This window comes from Phycodurus eques, chromosome 11 (genome assembly GCF_024500275.1).
Source record: "Phycodurus eques isolate BA_2022a chromosome 11, UOR_Pequ_1.1, whole genome shotgun sequence".
NCBI lineage: Eukaryota > Metazoa > Chordata > Actinopteri > Syngnathiformes > Syngnathidae > Phycodurus > Phycodurus eques.
The window spans coordinates 12,582,154-12,602,571 of NC_084535.1; the positions used below are offsets into that span (position 1 = coordinate 12,582,154).

Genomic DNA, 20,418 nt, shown 5'->3' on the forward strand with positions numbered 1-20,418 from the left:
CATATGCACCCAAATGTCAATGCTGCCATTTCACTTAACAGCACACAATAGATGGACGTGAGAAATATTTGATGCAAATATATGCAATTCCTGTCACACGAATACATTTGTTCCATTAAAAGTAAATATAGAAATATTCCGTCGGGTTCTACATAAACATGGATGCATTAACCCAACTTAGCCATTATAGTTTGTTTAATATGTGGGTTACAATATTTCATTCATTGTCCTGATTATATATTACAAATCCACATGTACATAGTTCATAATACGTTGCCAGAAGAAGTTGAAGATTTTCTTTACTCTGCAAATCAGAAAAACTGCATAGAAATAAGGCACCATTCTGTACAAAAGCAACAAAAACTCCATTAGGATGTTGAAGTGCAACAAAGGTGTGTAATCCCCCCCACCCCCCCCCCCCCCCATACCTTTTGGGGGACAGAAAATTTGGAAGGTCCTCTGGACACAGAATTGGAAACAAGTATACAGAATTTGAAGCAAACCGGAGGGTATGGAGTTATTAAACCTTTTCTGCAAATCAATCTATACATATACAAGACGTTTGGTCTGACTCGGACTTAGTGGAGATGACGAATGTTTTCTGAAAAGGCAGCTTCCAGCCACACGCAATGAAAATCATTACATTTTTTGCAATTTAGAGTCACCTAAACAGCTTAAAACCAAAATGGCAGACTTCCTGTGTCTTTGAGGGAATTATTATTATTGTTTTTTGGGTTTTTTTTTTTTTTTGCGTGTCTACTCACAATAGACATGTCTGCCTAATTTTATGTTGCTAAGTGAAACTGGCTTTGGGGTCTGAATTTCTGAAAAAAATAAAATAAATCTATCCCTTTTCTGTACCACTTATCCTCAACTTGGGTCACAGGCATGGTGGAGCCTATCCCGGCTATCCTCGGGCGAGGTCACCAGCCAATCGCAGGGCACATATAAACAAACAACCATTCGCACTCACATTCACACCTATGGGAAATTTAGAGTCTTCAATCAACCTACCACACATGTTTTTGGGATGTGGGCGGAAACCGGAGTACCTGGAGAAAACCCACACAGAACATGCGAACTCCACACAGGCGGGGTAGGGATTTGAACCCCGGTCCTCAGAAATGTGAGGCAGATGTGCTAACCAGTCGCACACCGTACCGCCAAAACTCACCTACCAAATTTGGTGAGTCTGGGAAAATCAATCTCAAGAGGCCTGAAAATGATTCCATGATTGCATTTCTGCAATGGGGTTCATATTGTAGTCACAACCATAGCCACTATGTTCATGGACAGATTCCAAGGAGAAGAAAAGAACATACCTACCAAGGACCATGATGAATTGATTTATCTATGTTGATTTTAAGCTTCTGACTTTAAGAATGTGACAGCAACCAGCAGAGTACAATTCGTATGCAACAACCTGCCATGACAACTTCATGCTGTATCTTTTTTAATCATGTGAAAATTTCGGAGAGTGAATATTGTGCTGCAGCAGTAGGATGATGAATGCAGCTGAGTCGTAAACTACAGCAGTGATGATGTCACATTGCAACGAGGGGAAAATATAAGCGACTGGTACAGGTATATTTATGATTTACTGATGTGTTTTTAACCCGGTTATGAGTTATGAAGATCTATCGATTTAGGAAAAAGTGCAATCGTCATTTAGTCAGTTATTTGAATGAATAAATACATTTTTAAGTGACCACCCCAAATCAATCCAAAGTAGGGATGAGTAATTTGAAACTGAAAAATGTATGTCAATGCTTTCAATTAAATGAAACATTGTTAGTTTTATATATTATTCATATTGGGATGGGAGAATAACAGTCGGAATGTTTTGAACGTGTTACCAAACCATTGTTGAGTTGTGTCATGTGACATGGATGTAGTTCGATTTCCCATAGTTGAATGTCATGTTATACTTCTTTTGACAGCACACTAGTTAGTTAGTTAGTATTTTTGTATTGTTTTATTTTGTTATATATATTTTACTACTACTATTCTCGATTGTCACGTGTATACAAATACTCAAGGGATTGTGCTTGTGTGGCTTCCCACACAAGCACAAAGCTCGACAGATGTCAAAAGTAGATAAGGAGAGGTGGAGATGTGTGATGTTTGTTTCAAATTAGCATTCACGCCGGCTTCTCCTGACAAGGTCGTCTAACCACTGCTTTTCTTCTCCACCTTGCCCAATCACATGCAGGAGTTCAACTTTTGAGTTGAGGCTCCCCAGAGGCCAAGTGAGCTTCTGCTTGATGTCGCTGAAAAGACGCGGGCAGGCTGAAGTTTGTCTCTGGTGAATGTGGTTAGCGTGTGCATGCAACCGCCTATCATCATGTCAAGAAACTTCATAAAAGTAATCCCTGAGCTGAGATTACTATTATAAAATGATGTGCACAAGGTATCTCTCCTTGGGAGCAGGTTAAATGACGATGAATGTGTGTGTGTGTGTGTGTGTGTGTGTGTGTATAATTTAATAATGAGGTGGAATGCCACATGCTTCCACGGAGTTATCACTTTGACTGCAAAGGAAGGGAAATTATAGAGGTCAGGGGACCATTTTTGAATTTAAATAGTGCGTAGAAAGAGGGTTTAAGTGATTTAAATAAAATTTGGATTTTTAATCAAATGACATTATTTAAATAAATTAGAATCGTGACTTCAAACTTACATCAACTTTTCCTTTAATGATAATGAGAGAGAGAGTGAAAAAGATAGAGTCTGAGATAGATTTTTGACTACTGTAGAGGGTAGTAGTACACAATATAAATTAAAACCGTAACATAAAATACAACTTTTATACAAATAAAATAGATAGAAATAAAATAATTAAAATGGTAGGTTGAACAGGGATAAATGTGATTTAAATGAATTCATTTTAATTAGAGGGTGGATAAGGGGGATATGAGTTTGAATGAATTCTATTACCAAAAGTACAATACAGTTTAGACAGAGAGGTTTGATAAAAATATAAATGAGAATAAATTGAATATATAATAATTTAGCTAGAGCATGTGAGGGTAATTAAATCAAAACAGTAATAAAACCAAGTACACCCACTATAAAGACAAGCAGTAAAAGTAAAAGGTACTGCATATGCTCAAATACCTCTACACTCTAGTGTCACACACACTCTGGTGCTTGTTTGAGTAGCTGTGCTACACTCACACATACGGTCACAAAGAAAAGCTAAACTGTCACTGTGGACCAAAAGGACCGGCGCTATAAAGCTCACAAACACAGCCAAGGCACTAAACAGATTCCAACTCCTCCAGCTTCACAGCCGCGAAGCCTTTTGGCCGGGTGTGAATATTTTCTCGGGCTGCCCTACCTTGGGTGAGCGTTCCCATGAGGAAGCGGTAGAGGTATCGAGCCACCTTGGTGAGCTGCCTCTTGCAGCGTTTCCTGCACTGGCTCATCTTGATGCAGCTTTTCTGGAGCTGATGTTAGCAGCACTCGGGCTGGCTCGTGTGCCTGGGAGAGCAGGAGCCCAAGGTAGCAGGGGAGGAACTCACTCTGTGTGTCTGTGTGTTTCTATGAAAGTCTCATTGCCAGTGCCTTTCTTCTTCTCCTCCTCTCTCTCCATCCTCCCCTCCACCTGTAGGGTTCTGGCTGTCAATCACTCGCAGCGTCCGTTGCTCCTCCCCCTCACATTGTGAGCAGATGCGTACTCTCATTGGCTGAGAGGGGCGGAAAATTACGGCCTTGCACATATTGTCGAGTGTGCGTGTGCGTGTATGTGCGTGTACTATGAGCAGGATGGCTTGAGTGGCAGCTGGGGTTTTTTCCTCTGCTTCTTGTTGATGTTTTTTATTCCTCCCTCTCCACTCACTGCTCATATAATGATGACAGCCCGCAGGAGCAAGTGCGTGCGCGCGTTTGTGCGTGCAAGCCAGATGGAGGTTGTGAAAAGTGTCAGGAAACCAAACAAAGCCATTAATTAACGTCACACACTCACCTTACGTCTCTGTCTGTCTCGTTAGCACAGCGAGGAGGAAGAGGAGGACATAAAAGGAAGAGGTGAAGGGACACACAGGAGCTGGAGATGAGTATGGATCGAGGGATTGATCAGATTACGGCGTGTCCCCGTAGGATGAGCGAGGAGATGTTAAACCTCGAGGGATTGGGCACGAAAGGTAATTATGCAAAGCCTCCATTTGCGTCCTTATCATTCTGTCTCTTTTCTCTTATTCAAGTGGACCCTTGCAGAGTCGGTCACCTTGCCCCCCCTTTAGACACAGAATGTACTATTTCCTCATCTACGAGCTGCATGAGCCCATTAAACTGCTGCCACTTCACCTTTATAGTGCACAATCTGCAGTGGTTTATTAAAAAGTGATACTGTTGCCACAGCAACCTCACAACTCTGTGGATTTTTTGTGTGGCAGACACACACTTACAGAAACGCGCACACGCCTTCCCCTGCAGGTCAGAGAGGAAATCACTCAAAAGGCAGGCAGATGTTTCGTCTTAACGCTGAAACGTTCGCTTTCTCCAAGCAACGTGACCTGTAACACGTTTAAAAGTCACCATGAGTACTTGACTCAGTAACAGACACAGACACACACACACACACACACACACACCAGCTCAAGTCTGTTTTGCTTTTTCTGTGGCTTTTAATTTTTTTTTTTTACTGGGGTTGTTCTGATCCAATCGCGTGATCGGAACTTCTGCCGATCATATAATTTTCAGCTGATCAGTTGAAAAACATCTTTTTTTTCCATCCATCCATTCATTTTCTTTACCGCTTATCCTCACTTGGGTGGAAGGCGTGCTGGAGCCTATCCTAGCTATCTTCGGGTGAGAGGCGGGGTACACCCTGAACCGGTCGCCAGCCAATTGCAGGGCACATAGAAACAAACAACCATTCGCACTCACATTCACACTGCAGGTCAATTTTTATTTTTTTTTTTTTTGTGCCTAATGTGACGTATCACTTTTTTTTTTTTTTTTTTTTTTTAGGTCAATGTGAACAGTATAATGAAATTTTTTTTATATCCGACCTAGGCCTTTTTTATATGTGGATATAAATTGGACATGTATCCGATGAGAGTGCAATATGGACGCTCACTATCCATCATCAAAAGGCAACAAATGTCACAATTGTTCGACAAAACAGACGCAACAAAAGCAAACGGCTGAGGAAGGAGCAGAAAGCAGTCAGTGGTGAAAGAAGATGCTTTACAACTGATTGTCACGGCTGCGTCAAACAATATATTTGGACCCCAAAGCAAAACAACAGAAGATGCATGTTTACAGACTTTATTTAAGAAAGGGAGCACGCTGACGTGAAAAGATGACTGTAAACAGAAAGTGATGTGACAGAAGGGCAACGTGAAAACCATCTAGCGGACCGATACTTCAATAAGGACGGTGGACGGAAAGCCACAGGAGGAAAAGACTAAAGGACGCTAGGAGAACAAACTCTAACCTACACAAGGAAGAGAAACAAGAACAGAAAAACACAGTAGTACTAGAAAAACTGCAGATGAAAAGACCTACTGGCAGGACGGAATGAACGTGGGAATGCGTGAGAATGTAACAAAGCTGGCAAAGTAATGGCAACAAGCGAAGTACTATTTCTCGGCGTTTTCCTCCTGCGTCTCCCATGCCTTAAATACACTGCTGAAGACAAATCACCAGCAGCTGCATCGTGAGAGACTCCGCCCACCGACCTGCACCCAGGGACTGCAACACAACCAAAAATTCCACACAGGATACAAGCAAACAAAACAGAATACAACACTGATAAATATAAGAAAATGTTGGCTCTGGTTGCACAAAATCCTTGAAATTTCCTCCAAATGCATCATGACGGGCCAAATTTACTTCCGTAAACATGGCACCTCACAGTTGTGCGCATGCGTGTGACATCACAGACGAATTCCGTCCACAGTATGCATTTGTTTTTGTAACGTGAATGCCTTCGTAAAAAGATTGGTTTGAACAAAAAAAATCTAAATTGGGCATCATGCCCTGCAGTGTGAATAAATAATTGTAATTGCTGATGAATAAATAGTTGTACAGCAACTACCGTATTTTCACGACCATAAGGCGCCCTTAAAAGTCTTAAATTTTCTCCAAAATGGACGGGGCGCCTTACAATGCGGCACGCCTTATGTGTGCACCGAGTTCCAAAATCTGCAAATGTTGTGTGACTTCGATGAGCGCTCCGCTTGACTGACTGGGAGCATTTCCTGCCGACACCCTGCTTATATAGAGGAAAGGCGGACGTGACTAAGTACAGCATGCGGACATAAAGGGGGAAGGGTGTGCGTGAAGGAGGACGGTAAAGGCACGCCCCCAGTAGGTATATAGCGCCGGTGTGTGCATTGTGCAAAACAACATCGGTTTGGCTAAGGACCCCCGAAAATGGCACCTATAAAGAGACACGCTTACGAAGCACAATTTAAACTGCAAGCTGTCAGTTACGCGGAGGAACATGGGAATCGAACAGTCGTGAGAGAATTCAAGATCAAGGAATCCATGGTTCGCAAGTGGAGGAAGCAGGAAAACGAGCTTTGCCAAGTCAAGAAGACGAAGCTGAGTTTCCACGGAAACAAGGCGAGGTGGCCCGAGTTGGAAAACCAACTCGAGCAATGAATTAATGAGCAAAGAAGAGCCAGGAGAAGCGTCTCTACAGTCACCATTCGACTGAGGCCAATAACGCTTGCAGAAGAAATGAAAATCGAACATTTTCAAGGAGGTCCGTCTTGGTGCTTAGGTTTTATGAAACGGCGCCATCTATCCATCCGGGCAAGGACTACCGTGGCGTAGCAACGTCCGGTGGATTACAAGGAAAAGCTGGCCGTCTTCCGCTCCTACTGCAGTAAAAAGATTGCCGAGAAACACATCCAGCCCAACCACATCACCAACATGGACGAGGTGCCTCTCACTTTCGACATCCTGGTGAACCACACTGTAGAGAAGAAGGGGACCACCACGGTAGCGATACGCACAACGGGGCACGAGAAGTCGGGTTTTACCGTTGTGCCTGGTTGCCTTGGCAGCGAACAAAAACAAACAAACAGCACAGGGAGGACAGATGGTAAAATGGAAAAAAAAAATAAAAAATGGTCAGACTTTTAAGTAGATGCCCGCCGCCTGAAAAATGGAAAAAAAAAAAAAAAAAAAATTGCAGTCCATTGAGAGTCTTGTTGCTAGTGGAGGCAGGCGCAGAACCAGGCTCAGAGGTGGCGGAAACAGGGGACCTGGGGAGCACGTGCCCCTTTTTTACCCTAAGTGTCCCCATATGGATGGAAAAAGTGCCCTAGGAGCAGCAAAAAAGTGCCCCTGAAAATGTCCACTCACAAATGTGATCGGGACATCGCTATTTTATTTATTTATTTTCTAGTTTTTGAGATATCACCACAGGAGGGTACCACTAATGAGAGAGAACAAAATATGATGATAACCATGTGTGTAAACCTTTCGACTGTGAAGCAGATATGTTAACTGATAGTCCACTGTGCTGCTATGATTATAACATTTCTCTCTCTGGAACAGCGTGAAGGAAAGAATGCAAAAGAAATGAGCTGCTTGGATCTTAAGTCTCACACTTAAACAAGCGGTAAAAAAATAAAAAATAAAATAAAAAAAAGTTCGATTACACTAAAGCACAGCACTGACATATTAGAGGAAGTGGAGGATGTCAGGCACTTATGTGACAAGTTTTGGAGGCTTCCTCCTTTGAGCCAATCTAGCAAACCAAACAGGATACACGACAGCTTTGGTAACCAACAGAAGAAGAACTGAGATTCGCTATGAGATGAAGATATATCAAACTAAATGCCACCTTAAAGGTAACGGGAAAAGTACAAATGCAATTCAAGTGGGCAACTTCCACTTGTTTTTATAGTACTGTACAGGGGTGTCAAAAGTAGTGGAATTCAGTACTTAAGTAAAAGTACTGATACTTGTGCAATAAAACTACTCTGGTAAAAGTAGTGAAGCCACTCCTTTACGTAAAAGTACACACATGTAGTTAAGTTAAAAAAAACAAACAGTGAATTAATATTTTCGAGCTCAATATGAAAATTCATACAAGGAGATTTCTGATTTACTTCTTTCTCTGAACAAAACAATAAAACAGGTAGGTTTACATAAAAAGACAAGCATTTATTTGTATGATTGAAATAAAGTTACATATAATCACTTAAAAATGAAAAATAAACTGGATTTGTTTCAAAACATTTATTTGCCCACTGAAATAAATGTGTTTGAAATAGATGGTCTGTCCAGGAGGGCACGCCCCCTAGTGGCCTGGCTGACTTTTGTTGTGTGGTGTGAACTTGCAGCATTTCTCTCTTGCAGTTGTTTTCTGTGATTGCAGTTTTTTTATCTCGCAGCATTTTTCTTTTGCTGTTGTTTTCTGTGATTCCAGCATTTTTTTTTATCTTGAAGCGTTTTTCTTCTGCACTTGTTTTATGTGCTTGTTTGTTTTTTCATCTTGCATCATTCTTGCTATGCAGCATATGGCCTCTTGCAGCGTATTTGCCCGTCGACCACCGTACAATACAGCGTCCTGTTTCTTCAATTCCGCAAATCTTCCGGGAAACAAACTATTTGATTGGCTCATTATGGTCACAAGAACAATCATAATACTGAATATAGAAAGTCTGTTACAGCGGTGTACGTGAGAAAAAATGGCCACGTGACGAATTTAAAAACAGGCATTAAACTTTGAGCCCCCCCCAAAAAATAAAAATAAAATTTGAATGTATAGTAATAAAACCCATTGACCATCATATTATTTACATGTATGCAGTATCCTACATTATTACAAGCTCACGAGTGATGGTAGAAACCAACGCATTTTAATCCTACTACTTTCGTTTTCTTTTGTTTGTAACATGCACTACCGCCATTAAACAAAATGTGAACCACTTCAGAATAAAATAGCAACCTGTCTGCAGCACACTAAATAACTATAAATCCAATCAATCCCTCACCCTATGGGATATAATTAATTACCACCTAACAGCTCAATTTTTTTTTGTTTAGCCCTGTTAGCTGAGAATTAAATTAAACGTCAAATGGCCTACCGTGAAGGGAGTAAAAATAGTCTCTTTCTAATTATTGTCTGTCGGGAGCCATAAAAGTGGTGGAAATGGGGTAAGAATCACTGCACTGTTGACATGATTGTGCAGTTGAGACGTGTGAGCTCTCGCTGGACTGGACTCCATCATTAGGACCGAGACTTTGGAGACCTCAGACATCAATGTGGAAACATCATGACAGCATCTTGGACTCCTTTTGTCAACAGGAGAGATAAGCGTGTGCCACCTTCCCTGCTCCCTGCCTGCTTTTCAGTGCTTCAACTTGGGAAGTGTATAAAATCCATTCACTGCTTGTTAAGGATTGATCAACTGTGTGCAATTGATCGTTGATTAATCCGGTCTCAAAAAAAACTGATACAAAACGGAGTGCACAACTTGGCAGCAACCACCTGACACGGTGTTGTTTCATTCTGAACCAGTTTGTTGTCTAAAATAATCCATCGATCCATCCATTTTCTGAACTGATTTTAAACGATGAAATTAACAGATTTAGCGTGCTGTGCTGTGTTGTGGCTCCAAGATAGAGCACTATCCTAATAGTACTTTTTACATTTCAGTACATTTCGTCGGGTCTTTCATGCAACTTAAAAATTGCTTGACAATTTCTAATGTCCAAAAGTATGTATGTGTTACTGATTTTACATTTTTGTATTAGTAATAATTTGTGCACCTATGATTTTTTTTCCCAATACTGTATCAATGTTTTTTAATACCCAACACCTATGACAATTTTGGCAACAATAATCATCTTCATTATTCTGAGGTTAAGCACTTTATTTGAACACGTAATTCTTTCTTATTTACTTGCTCTTATTTTGAAATTCACTGCCCTACTTTTATTTAATAAATGAAAAAACACACAGTTGTGCTCCTATGTTTGGGTAACCAGGCAGAATTTGTAAGATGTGTAAATTCTTTGAAGAAAATATGGACCAGGCAAAATACATTTAATTTTATTTCAATGGGATTAAAATTAAACTGTCTAGAATTTCAGAAAAGCATTATGACTCAACAAAACATAAAAAAATAATGATGGTTGTTGTTCAGTAATTAGTCCTATTTAAAAAAAAAAAAAAAAAAAAAACATGATTTCACAAATTCTCCCTGGGTATGTAAACTTATGAGCACAATTGTACATACCTGTATATGCAGTCGTATGTACCCCTGTCATATTGGAACGAAAGTGTAGGCTACACCTTTTTCATAACCTCTTTGTGGCGGTGGCATATTAGAATGCAACTGTACAGCTTTTTCATAACCTCTAGATGGCGGCATATATTTATAAAATGTGGAAGTTGTTTTCATTTTCTCCTATACCTATGTATAATGCGCACTATTGACTTTTGAGAATGTTTTGGGGGATGGGGGAATGTGCATTATACACAAGAAATTACGGTAATTGTGATTTTTAGGGATTGAATGCGATTTCTCTGTATTTTCTGTACTCTTTGTTTTGAGCAGGATAACGTCATAGACTTGCACATCATATGCTGACATGATCAAGTAGTGGTCCAAGTAGTGTACTTGATTGACAGTCAACAACTATTGATCGAACTGGGGGATGTCATGGTGCAGTCAGTACACAAGTTTGCGGCAATATCTCGCCTTAACTGGGTTCTGTGTAAAAAATAAATAAAGGCCACTAAATGCCAGATGTTCCATTGCGGCTCAGATGTGCCTCTTTTTGTGGTTTCTCTTTGTAAAAGAGGTTAATGAGGGCCCAACGCACATTGAGAGGGCAGATGTAACACAAAAAGTGTGTTGCAAGGTCACACACGGATATGTTTTTTAAGGCCAAGCGGCAGCTGCTGATACCCACTCGACAGTCTATTTAGCAAGAGTGCGTAACGAAGGGGAGGAGGAAGGGAGCAACACAGTGAGAGTGTGGAAGGAGTGAAGAGCAGAGAGACAGGTGGAAACACTTGTCTTCAGGGATGTGCAATGTAGCCATTAATCTAACAAGTTCAGTTTAGTGCACGACTCCATCTTGAACACTTGCCAGTGTCTTTTAAAGCTGCCGTACAGCGAATAGTGTTATTTGCACTATATAAACTGAGATGTGACATGAATTTGACAATATTATCGACTCAATGGGGCTTGCCATGCGGCTTCCTCGGGCAGTACTTCTGCTACAATGTCACTTCGACATTTTCCTGACCTGGAAATGTGTCATTATGGTATTAGGGTGACAGGTATGCCCAAAAGTGAGAAGAGCGCAGCAAAGGAGGTTGGCTTTAATTAGGCAAAAGTATGGTGGTGATATTTTGGCAGAAACATGACAGGCCGGTTTACATGGCTCGGGAGTAAGGCTGGTATTTAAACACAGGAGCCTGTTCATGTGGGAATTTAGTAAGTCTTTCTACAAAAAGTCATGCTGAGTAGTTAGTTGAAAAATCACATTAATTACTATTGACTATGCTATTTTTAAAAACTTCTTAAATGAAGAGTTACATTTTTTTATATACAGTAGTACCTTCACTTATGGGTTTACTACAGTAATTCATTATGTGAACAAACCTGTAACTTACTTTACTCATATAAAATCAATGTTCCCAGTCAAAACGAATGGCAGTGCCATTCATACGTTCCAGCCCGCCCACATTTTTGTTATGTTTTAATAAAGACAAAAAGCACTATATTGTATACAAATATATTAAATCATTATATATAAAAAAACAACCTAAAGAAACCTGCTTGTTGGATAAAGTCTAATTACTGTACATACTGTAATATCCGCGTGTTGATGTGGGCCTTTAAGGGGTGTGGCCCAGTGAGAGAAATCAGGAGCCGGATTAGGTTTGTCTGAATATGAGCATTTGGGCAACTTGTGGGCAATAGTAGCACCTTGCCAGTGTTTTTATTTTGCATTTCTGTGTTTGACTGTTTTTCCCATTCAACAAACGTCTGTCTGTGCGTGCAACCGGTTCAAATAAATGTCTGAAAGGTCGCCTTCCAAGGAGACAAAGAGCATCCTAGGGCATTACAGTACCTTAATGCTTAAAACTTAAAAAAAAAAAAAAAAAAAACACCCCTGTATAAGGCCACTGCCTTTCCAAACCAGGCTATAACATACATAATTTTAATTAATGTCAAGATATACATATTTTACTATGAAAATACTATATATGTCCACCTAACGTCAATACTGAGCAGGTGAGAAATGAGATGAAGACAGATGGATCTGGTGGATTGAATATTAGTGCAATACTGCAGTAATACACTGGTTGGGTGGGTTGTTGCATACTGTACCTGCAGATACAAGCAGTTACACAGGACACTGGCACCATCTGCTGACACACACGAGGATAGCTTTTAGGCACGCAAACAGCCTTGAGGGCAAATATTGTACAGCCGATGAACTTAGAAGAGTCTTTGAGGAAAACGAACATGAACATTAAAAATTAATGGGCCATAGACGAGAAAAAAACAATGATGTCGAGAAGGAACATAATAAGAAACTGTGATGGCTGGTGGAGTTTTTATTATTATTATAAGTGGTACAGAAAATGGATGGATGGATATTATATTATTATTTAGATCAGTTAGTGACAAGCATTTGAGCATGTAAACATAATTAACAAGAAATGTCATTTCATTATCTTTTTAACCAAATTACTAGATGACAATGAAATTATGAAAGGCATTTCTACCCATACAAACAGTGTCACTCCAGCGGGGGTCCTCACCAGGGATTGAACTCACACTAGCAAAAACGTCTGCTACTTTTGGGGTCACTGGCTTTGCCACTAACCACTCAGCTAAAGACACACACTGACAATGCAACGCTAAGGCAGCCCAAGAGTGAGGTCTACGTGCTTTCAAACCGCAACAGAATGTCTGTTCCACACTAAACAACTGTGGCACAGATAAAGACATTACCAACCTTTTAGTCTTAGCTACAATCATGTTTTGTAAGTATCATAAAGGTCCAATTTTTAGGTCAAAATGAGTCCGTGACATGGTTTAACTTTGTCTTGCAGTTTGTCGATTGTACTCAATAGCCTTTGAAAGGCAAACCACTGGATCTGAATTTGGCGTCATTGTAACGCAGATTCCTTATTCAAGTACCTGCCCACTCAAGTCAAATTTGTGTGACGCTGCGTCACGACAGCCAATCAGTGGAGAATATGCTGCATCACTCAAAACACCATGAAACAATGGCAGATAAAATCATGATGGCGATTTGTGGGCCCTCGGAACTTTTTGATAACTACTGCTACCAATACAAGGACCGTATGAAAAAAGACCCGGCTTGGAGAATGGTGACCAAGGTAGTTAACTGGTGTATCTGATAGGTACTACTTGCTTCCAGCAGTTGGATGTAGAAGCGAATACACGTTCAATGTGTACACTCCTGCCGCAGGCATACTCCATATTCAAATTAAGGAGTACAGGGATCCAGTCAGAGCAAATCTTATTTAAATATTGAATTTTAATGAGAAATCCAGCTGTCTCAAATGCCAAGCATTTAAGACCAACTTGAATATCTTGAAAAAGGACATCCTGGGCATGTCCGACAAATTATTTTCACACCCAATAAAAAGACATCAAAGATTATAAACAAATTTAAAAAGAAAACTAGGCGAGGCATGAGACCTTTAAACAAGAGCGACAAGTGACATCACTCAACTGTATGTGTCTGTAATATGATTGAGTGAGCACGACCACACAAGTCAGCATAAGAGTAAGCTAGCATCCAATCTTAGAAAACTAACCTTGAAAATTGCAGCGGTATGGTGAGATTTACAACTTGAAGTAAATAAATGGTAATTCTAGCATTGGACTCTGACAAGCTTGACTCTATCGGACATTGACCTTAGCGCAATCTGTTACATTGAAGAGGTGCAACTGCACATGGCAAACTAACGAGAGTCAGTGGGTAAAGATATGTGCGCCCCAGACCGGAAGTGCGTCATGATTTCACACAACAAAACAACAATGAACAAAACAACTTTACTTATCATTAACTATATACTTTTTGTACTGCTCAGCTTAAAATATATTTTTTTATTTGATTATCAATATTTTAATTTGTTGTCTTCAAGGAAAGTAATGTGACAACCACCAGTGGTGGGGCGGCACCCTAGCGGCCTATACTGACCAGCCGTCACTGCTGTGTAATGCTAATAATATAACAATATAGTGTTTTTCAAGCAACCTAAGGACACTGAACAATAATTCACGTGGAAATGTGGTTTTGGGGCCATGGTTCAGTATATTTCAGAAACACGTTTTATGCATAAAGAAAACCCCCCCCCCCCCCCCCCTCAAAAATATCTCTATCTAAATATCTCCTCAGACCTTTGAGGCAGATGCGCTAACCAGCCGGTCACCGCACCGCCTGCATTTTGTCATGTACCGCATAACAACTGATTTTAAGTTAACCATTATTTAAAAACTCTTCCAAAGGTAAACTGCCTCTTATTCTTTGACTAATTGTATACATGTGACAACACAGTACTGTAGTATATAATATTTACAACAAATTAAAACATACAAGAATGTTGACAAAAATCACTAGTGTAATTGTTAAGCATGGTCGAACGGTCATACCTGCATCCGACTCGGCATATCGAACCGAGCTTAATCCAACTGTCAAATTTACAGTGGGATGTAAATTAGAATGTCTCTGAAATGTGCAGGAGCATAACATAACGTGGGTCTTGCATTTTCATGAAGTGATTAAACCATGCATCTTCAACCACTGTAAAGGACTGCAAATATTAAGCAATAAATCCGCTCACTGTACGGGTTATTTTATCGTGTTTATCTTAAGTGGCAGAGAAGGTGCATTGTCAGTAAGACTTGTTTCGCTGGTGTTACCTTTTCGTGTCGCTAGGCTTTCGTGCGTCCAGCAAGTGCTATATCAGGTATGGACACAGGAGAAGTTTGGTCATATTGCTTGTGTTTCCTCAAAAGTACGGGACCGTCTGTTGACATTGAAATGTCAACAGTTTTCACTCCCTCATCATTGTATTTAATGGTGAAAGACAAATTAATCCATGACAGATATTTGAATGAAGCCGGCGCTTCTTCAAATTTTAGTCTCTCAAACCCTCCGCTCGTGCGAGTGGTTTTACATTTTACCGCATCTGTGAGCTGCACTGTGAAGATGGATAGTTTTAACTGTGAGTGGGTGAAGGCACACACACAGACACACACACACATTTTATATGACATACAGAATTATGTATTTTTTCCAAAATTCTGTCTAAATATGCTTGTGACATGCTTTACCACAAGGATCAGGAATTATAGCACCGTACCTGAATTTCTACACATTTTCATTCATTTTTGCTGTGCAATACATTTAAATTGGATCCATATTTAAGCCCCCCCCCCCCCCCTCCCAGTTTGAACATATGTACATACTATATTATGTACAGATGTTCAAACTGTGCATAATATTACAGTGGCTTACAATAACATTGAAAATGCGATTTGAAATCCTAATATTGGTCATGATGGTCGTACTTGGAGACCTCAGTATGTTTTGGTGTAAAACGTTTGAGAACTAATGGTCGAATTATTAATACCTGTTTTTCATTTTTTTTTTAAATAAATAAATAATAAAAAATCACTGAATGGCACCAACGCAAAACAACCAGCAGAGGGCAGAGAAACAACAGAAAATACAGTTCGTCTATCCTACAACCAGAATTGACCTCCAAAGAAATTTTAATTAAATGTAAATTCTTTGTACATTATCACTCAATGAATCACATAACAAAATATAGGTTTACTTTTTATTGGAGCCTCAAAATATTAATCTTTGAGAGTACTGTACACACAAGAATACAGAACCATAGTTGGAAAAGCAATTTTTTTGTATCTCACCGATGAATTATGACCATATGGGACCTGTGCAATTTCATGTTTGAGAAGAAATGCATATTAATATTACAATATCAGGGAAGAATTGTGATGAGACACGAGGTCACATGAGGACAAAATTTGATTGTTTCAGGGTATCAGGATTCAATTTCACTGTGAGAGGAAATGGCATACTGAGGGGGGGGGAAAACGCCAAAACGATACCAATCTTCTACAGTTCCTGGTTTTTATATCCTGTGGGTGCCTCAGAGAATGGTTAAGCAGCAGCCTGGGACCAGGCAATTGTTGGATGAAGATGGAACGTGAACAGAGTCGAGGGAGTGGACTCGTACAAATCAACAGAGGGATTTAGTGGACGGATCACCCTTCAAGCTCCATTCTTCCTTTCATGCTGCCAAAGTGCCCCAAGTTCAACTCCTTGGAGACGTCAACAAGTAACAAAGGGTCTCTGATATCGCACCCCCTTCTAGTGGTCCTGTTGTTAAACCTCGTTCTTCCTGACTAACGTCAAACAATTGCAGTGGATCTCACTGTCGCAGACAACCAAAGGTTGCAAAAGCACTCACGCGTACTTAAGTAGAAGGACAGATTCTCAGACGTTGTTGTTGTAGCAGACAACATCAAACAATTCTCCTGAAAAATCTTCATAGTACATAAGTAGATTTAAGGAAGTATTTGTCCTTCGTTACTTCTCACCACTGCATGCAACCCCTCTGCCCTGTTCTTCTTCATCTGAAGGTAGACAGCAGGTGTTTTGCGACTGGAAGATCAGAGCGCCTCGATCAGAGCTGGAAGATCGGAGCCCCTCTGAGCCAAGCGGCTTGTGTAGGAGGAGGAGGAAGAGGAGGAAAAAGAGCTATTTTCAGATTGTGTCTACTTTACAGCAGCAGCCCTCTTAAACCACAGTTGACAACGAGTATCTCACGTTCGTCTCCTCCCATCAACACAGGTGAGAGATGAGTCTGATTATGTAAGGATGAAGGTTGACTAATAACACTGTTCCCCCCGTCATTGAACTGGAAGAATAAACGTGTAATGTAAATGAAATAGAAAATGACAAGTCTTGTGGGTGGGTTGCAGCATTCACTGCTTCCTTGCTTCTCAACACAATTATGCGTTGGAAAACACTGAGTGCTTTGTCAAAACCTTAAAGCGTGTTGACTAAAAAAAACTTGTGACAAAGGGAAAAAAGTGCAAGATTTTTTAAAAGCCTGAATTCAAAGTGGTTGCTAAATATTTTATCTGTAATATAAAGAAATATACGAACAATGTGGTACAATAATGAAAGTATCTTTATACTTCTTTATACTCGCGTGGACGGCGACCACGCTGATGTCACTGCGGCTGTCCCACGCGTAGTTTGCCTTTATACTCGATCGCAACCCACGCGAGCAGTTTTGAAAATGTACTGCAGTTCACTTCCAAGTCGGGGGTGTCGCTTCGACTGGTATTGGCTTGGACACCACAAGGTGGCGTTTCCTCTGCATTTTTTTGGCCATTTCCGGTAGCCGTTTTTACTTTCCTTTCCGTAACAAGGAACAAAACAACAACAATGGCGACCGTGGAACAGTGTCTGCTTGAACAAATGGACCTAGATGACCAGATGATACGTTTAATTATGCTGCAAAATCGATCGAGAAGTCGGCGGGGTAGATTTGTAGCAACAATTTTTTGACGCGTGCGCGTCAAGCTACGCAGACGGGCCATGCGGGGCAATTCATCGGTCACATGATGCAATGTGGTCGTTGTCGGCCGTGCGACCACGGGAGTATAAAGAGGCCTTAATGCTAATATTGTTGAATAACTAATGAATAAAAGGTTTTGTTTTTGTTTGTTTTTTTTGCAGGTGTGAGACAATATTGGACTACCATAGAGACGAGAAGCCTAATCGAATTTCACTTGGACTCCTCCCTTGTTGGCTTCTCATGAACTATTAAGCAAAAGGCCCAGTCTGGTGTGTCTGATGAAGACAGCTGCTGGGTTAAATGGACCATCTGGAGCTAAATGGTATAATCATTCCTAATAGAACTGTGAGGCAACAGTCCCGTCGCTGTCAGCTGGCCCAGAACAACAGGTCACCTTCATTGCAATTTACTGGCTTCCACCTGATTGCCATTCCACAAACTCACCTGTGTCTGTGCGCATATGTGTGTGTGTTTGTGTGTGTGTGTGTGTGAGAGAGAGAGAGAGACTTACCCGTAGATACAAAAATTTTGTGAATATGTGAAATCATAAATGTTGAACCGTGAATATGTGGGGGTTCACTTTACAACTTTCTATGAGCAGTTTTATTTAAATATAAAGAGTATTGCAACTCTTTAGTTTGCCACTAACCGTACCTTTCGTTAAGCAGCATTTAGAAATATCTATCTTACTTCACTTTACAGGGTCTTTAAAAGAGCGTTTCGTGCTTTGGGTAGCCCTGAGGGTTTTTTTCACCATGGGAAATATGGGAGTGGACTGTAGGCGCTAAATTAAGTTTTAAGTGATGGAATTGGAAGTGTTAGTGGAAGGGAAAAGAAACATACTGCTCCAATAATTTGGGGGAAGCCCGTAATGGCATAAAATACATATTTTGTTTGCCTTATCTCATCCCAAATGCATGGCAATCTGGTATATGCGCAACCTACTTCCGCATTCGGGTAGAAGCACTTCCTCCTCGCTCAACCACGAGAACTTTAAACGTATACAATGTCTTTTTCAAAACACAAGACGTCACCACGGAGCCACCAAAGATAACAATGGACGATACTTGGGCTTTGTTTGTGCTTACATACACAGTATTGTATCATATTTATATAAACAAATTATATACATGTATTTAACTTTTGTCCGAAGACACCAACCAACAAAAAACTAAATTTTACCATGTTCGGCTTCAAACAATCATGTCATCAAATCCTAGTTATGCTCATTAGTATAGCATACACAGGAAGTCATCCTGAATGTCACGTAATAAGACATTCAAAGTTATCAAAGCACACTAGTATTTATGTTATACCACCTCTGGCAATTTGTCGGTCCTGTTTTGTGCTTTCAGAGAACACACATAGACACAAAGCTGTATAAGTGTCCACGTGCTGCTCCAAATGTATAGCCATTGTTCACAGGAAAGTATTTCTGCCGCGCACCCTGGCGGGCCACAATCCATCAGAAAGTGTCAGGGCCACAAAGGTAGTTCATGTTTTCGGAGCTATATGAGAGAATACTTTGTACAAATGAATCCTAACAGAACTGCATGAGTCCCTTTAAAGAGGTTTCATGAGTTCAACTTGATCCTCACCAAGAGCACTAATAGTGGTTGGCATTATGAAAAGCGTGGCATGTTAATGACAACTCCAATGTAATCTGCACTCCTCTTGACACAATACACCGCTCCCAAAGCAGTGACGCTGAACTTTGCACGTTCTGACTCATTCTGAAGAGCTGCCTGCCTGTGGTGTGCTTTTAGTTACCCACAAAAATAAAAAATAAATAAATAAATCAGGAATATAATCGTTTTTGCGTAGTATTTTTATTATTTAAAAACGTGTGAACTTGCACAAATTAAAAATATATATTTTTTGTTTTATTCCTCTTTTTTTTAATTTGTTATTAGGCAGTGGACCTTGAGACGCAGGCCATAATAATCAATTATGCAATCTACAGACCTCCATCTATCCGTGACCAAGCTTCTCACCCTCTTTCGAAGGCAGAGCCCGGACACCCTGTAAAGGAAAACTCATTTAGGCTGCTTATATCCATGATCTTGTTCTTTCGGGCCTGACCCACAGCTCATGATAATGGGTGAGGAAGGAAACGTAGCTCGACCGGTATATTGAGAGCTTTGCCTTTCGGCTCAGCTCCTTCTTCACCACGACAGACTGATGCAGACTCCAAGCTGCTTTGAACTCCTTCACTTGGGGGAGGATCTCATTGCTGACCCATAGAGGGTACTCTACCCTTTTACGATGGCCTCAGAGTTGGAGGTGCTGATTCATCATCCAAACCCCTTCACACTCGCAAACCACTTCAGTGAGAGTTCAAAATCATGGCCTGATGAAGGCAGCAGAACCACATTCTCTGCAAAAAGCAGCAACACAAGACTGAAGCCACCAAATTGGAGGGCTTCAATAACAGAACACCAGTGTGGGGGGGCCGTTCGTCCCAAACACGCCCTTTCAGGTCACACTGTCATTGCCCACGGGAGAATTGAAGTCCTCCAGCACAAAAAAGGAGTCCCCAGTGTTAGAACTTTCTAGCACACCCACCAAGGACTCCAAAAAAGGCTGGATACGCCGAACTACTGTTTGCCTTCAAGTATTAAAATTAATTATGCCCATATGCTTCAAGATATATTGATCTATCAGACATGAGTGCTTGGAGCATTGGAAAACTCAGTAGTTTCTTCTAGTTCCTTTGTACAGTTTCTGTATCTGTGCGCCTCGGGTCCTTAACATGCAGTCAGGCAGACAAGCAGGCAGGGATCCAGAAGGGTGAACGCCATCACACAATAACAACAACAAGCTGACGA

The 20,418-nt window shown here is 40.6% G+C and overlaps 1 protein-coding gene across 3 annotated transcripts in view; it reads right to left on the reverse strand.

Annotated features, from left to right (window-relative positions):
* LOC133409598 (Kv channel-interacting protein 2) overlaps positions 1 to 20,418 on the reverse strand; it is a 125,707-nt gene that overhangs the window by 69,494 nt on the left and 35,795 nt on the right. The window contains exon 1 of one of the 3 annotated variants that reach the window (XM_061689835.1): positions 3,341 to 4,079. The exons of the other annotated variants lie outside the window; for them this stretch is intronic. Within the exon in view, the coding sequence (XP_061545819.1) occupies positions 3,341 to 3,428 (88 nt within the window). The 5' untranslated portion in view covers positions 3,429 to 4,079. Of the gene's footprint in view, positions 1 to 3,340; positions 4,080 to 20,418 lie in introns of those variants that run through there. 3 annotated transcript variants of the gene reach the window in all.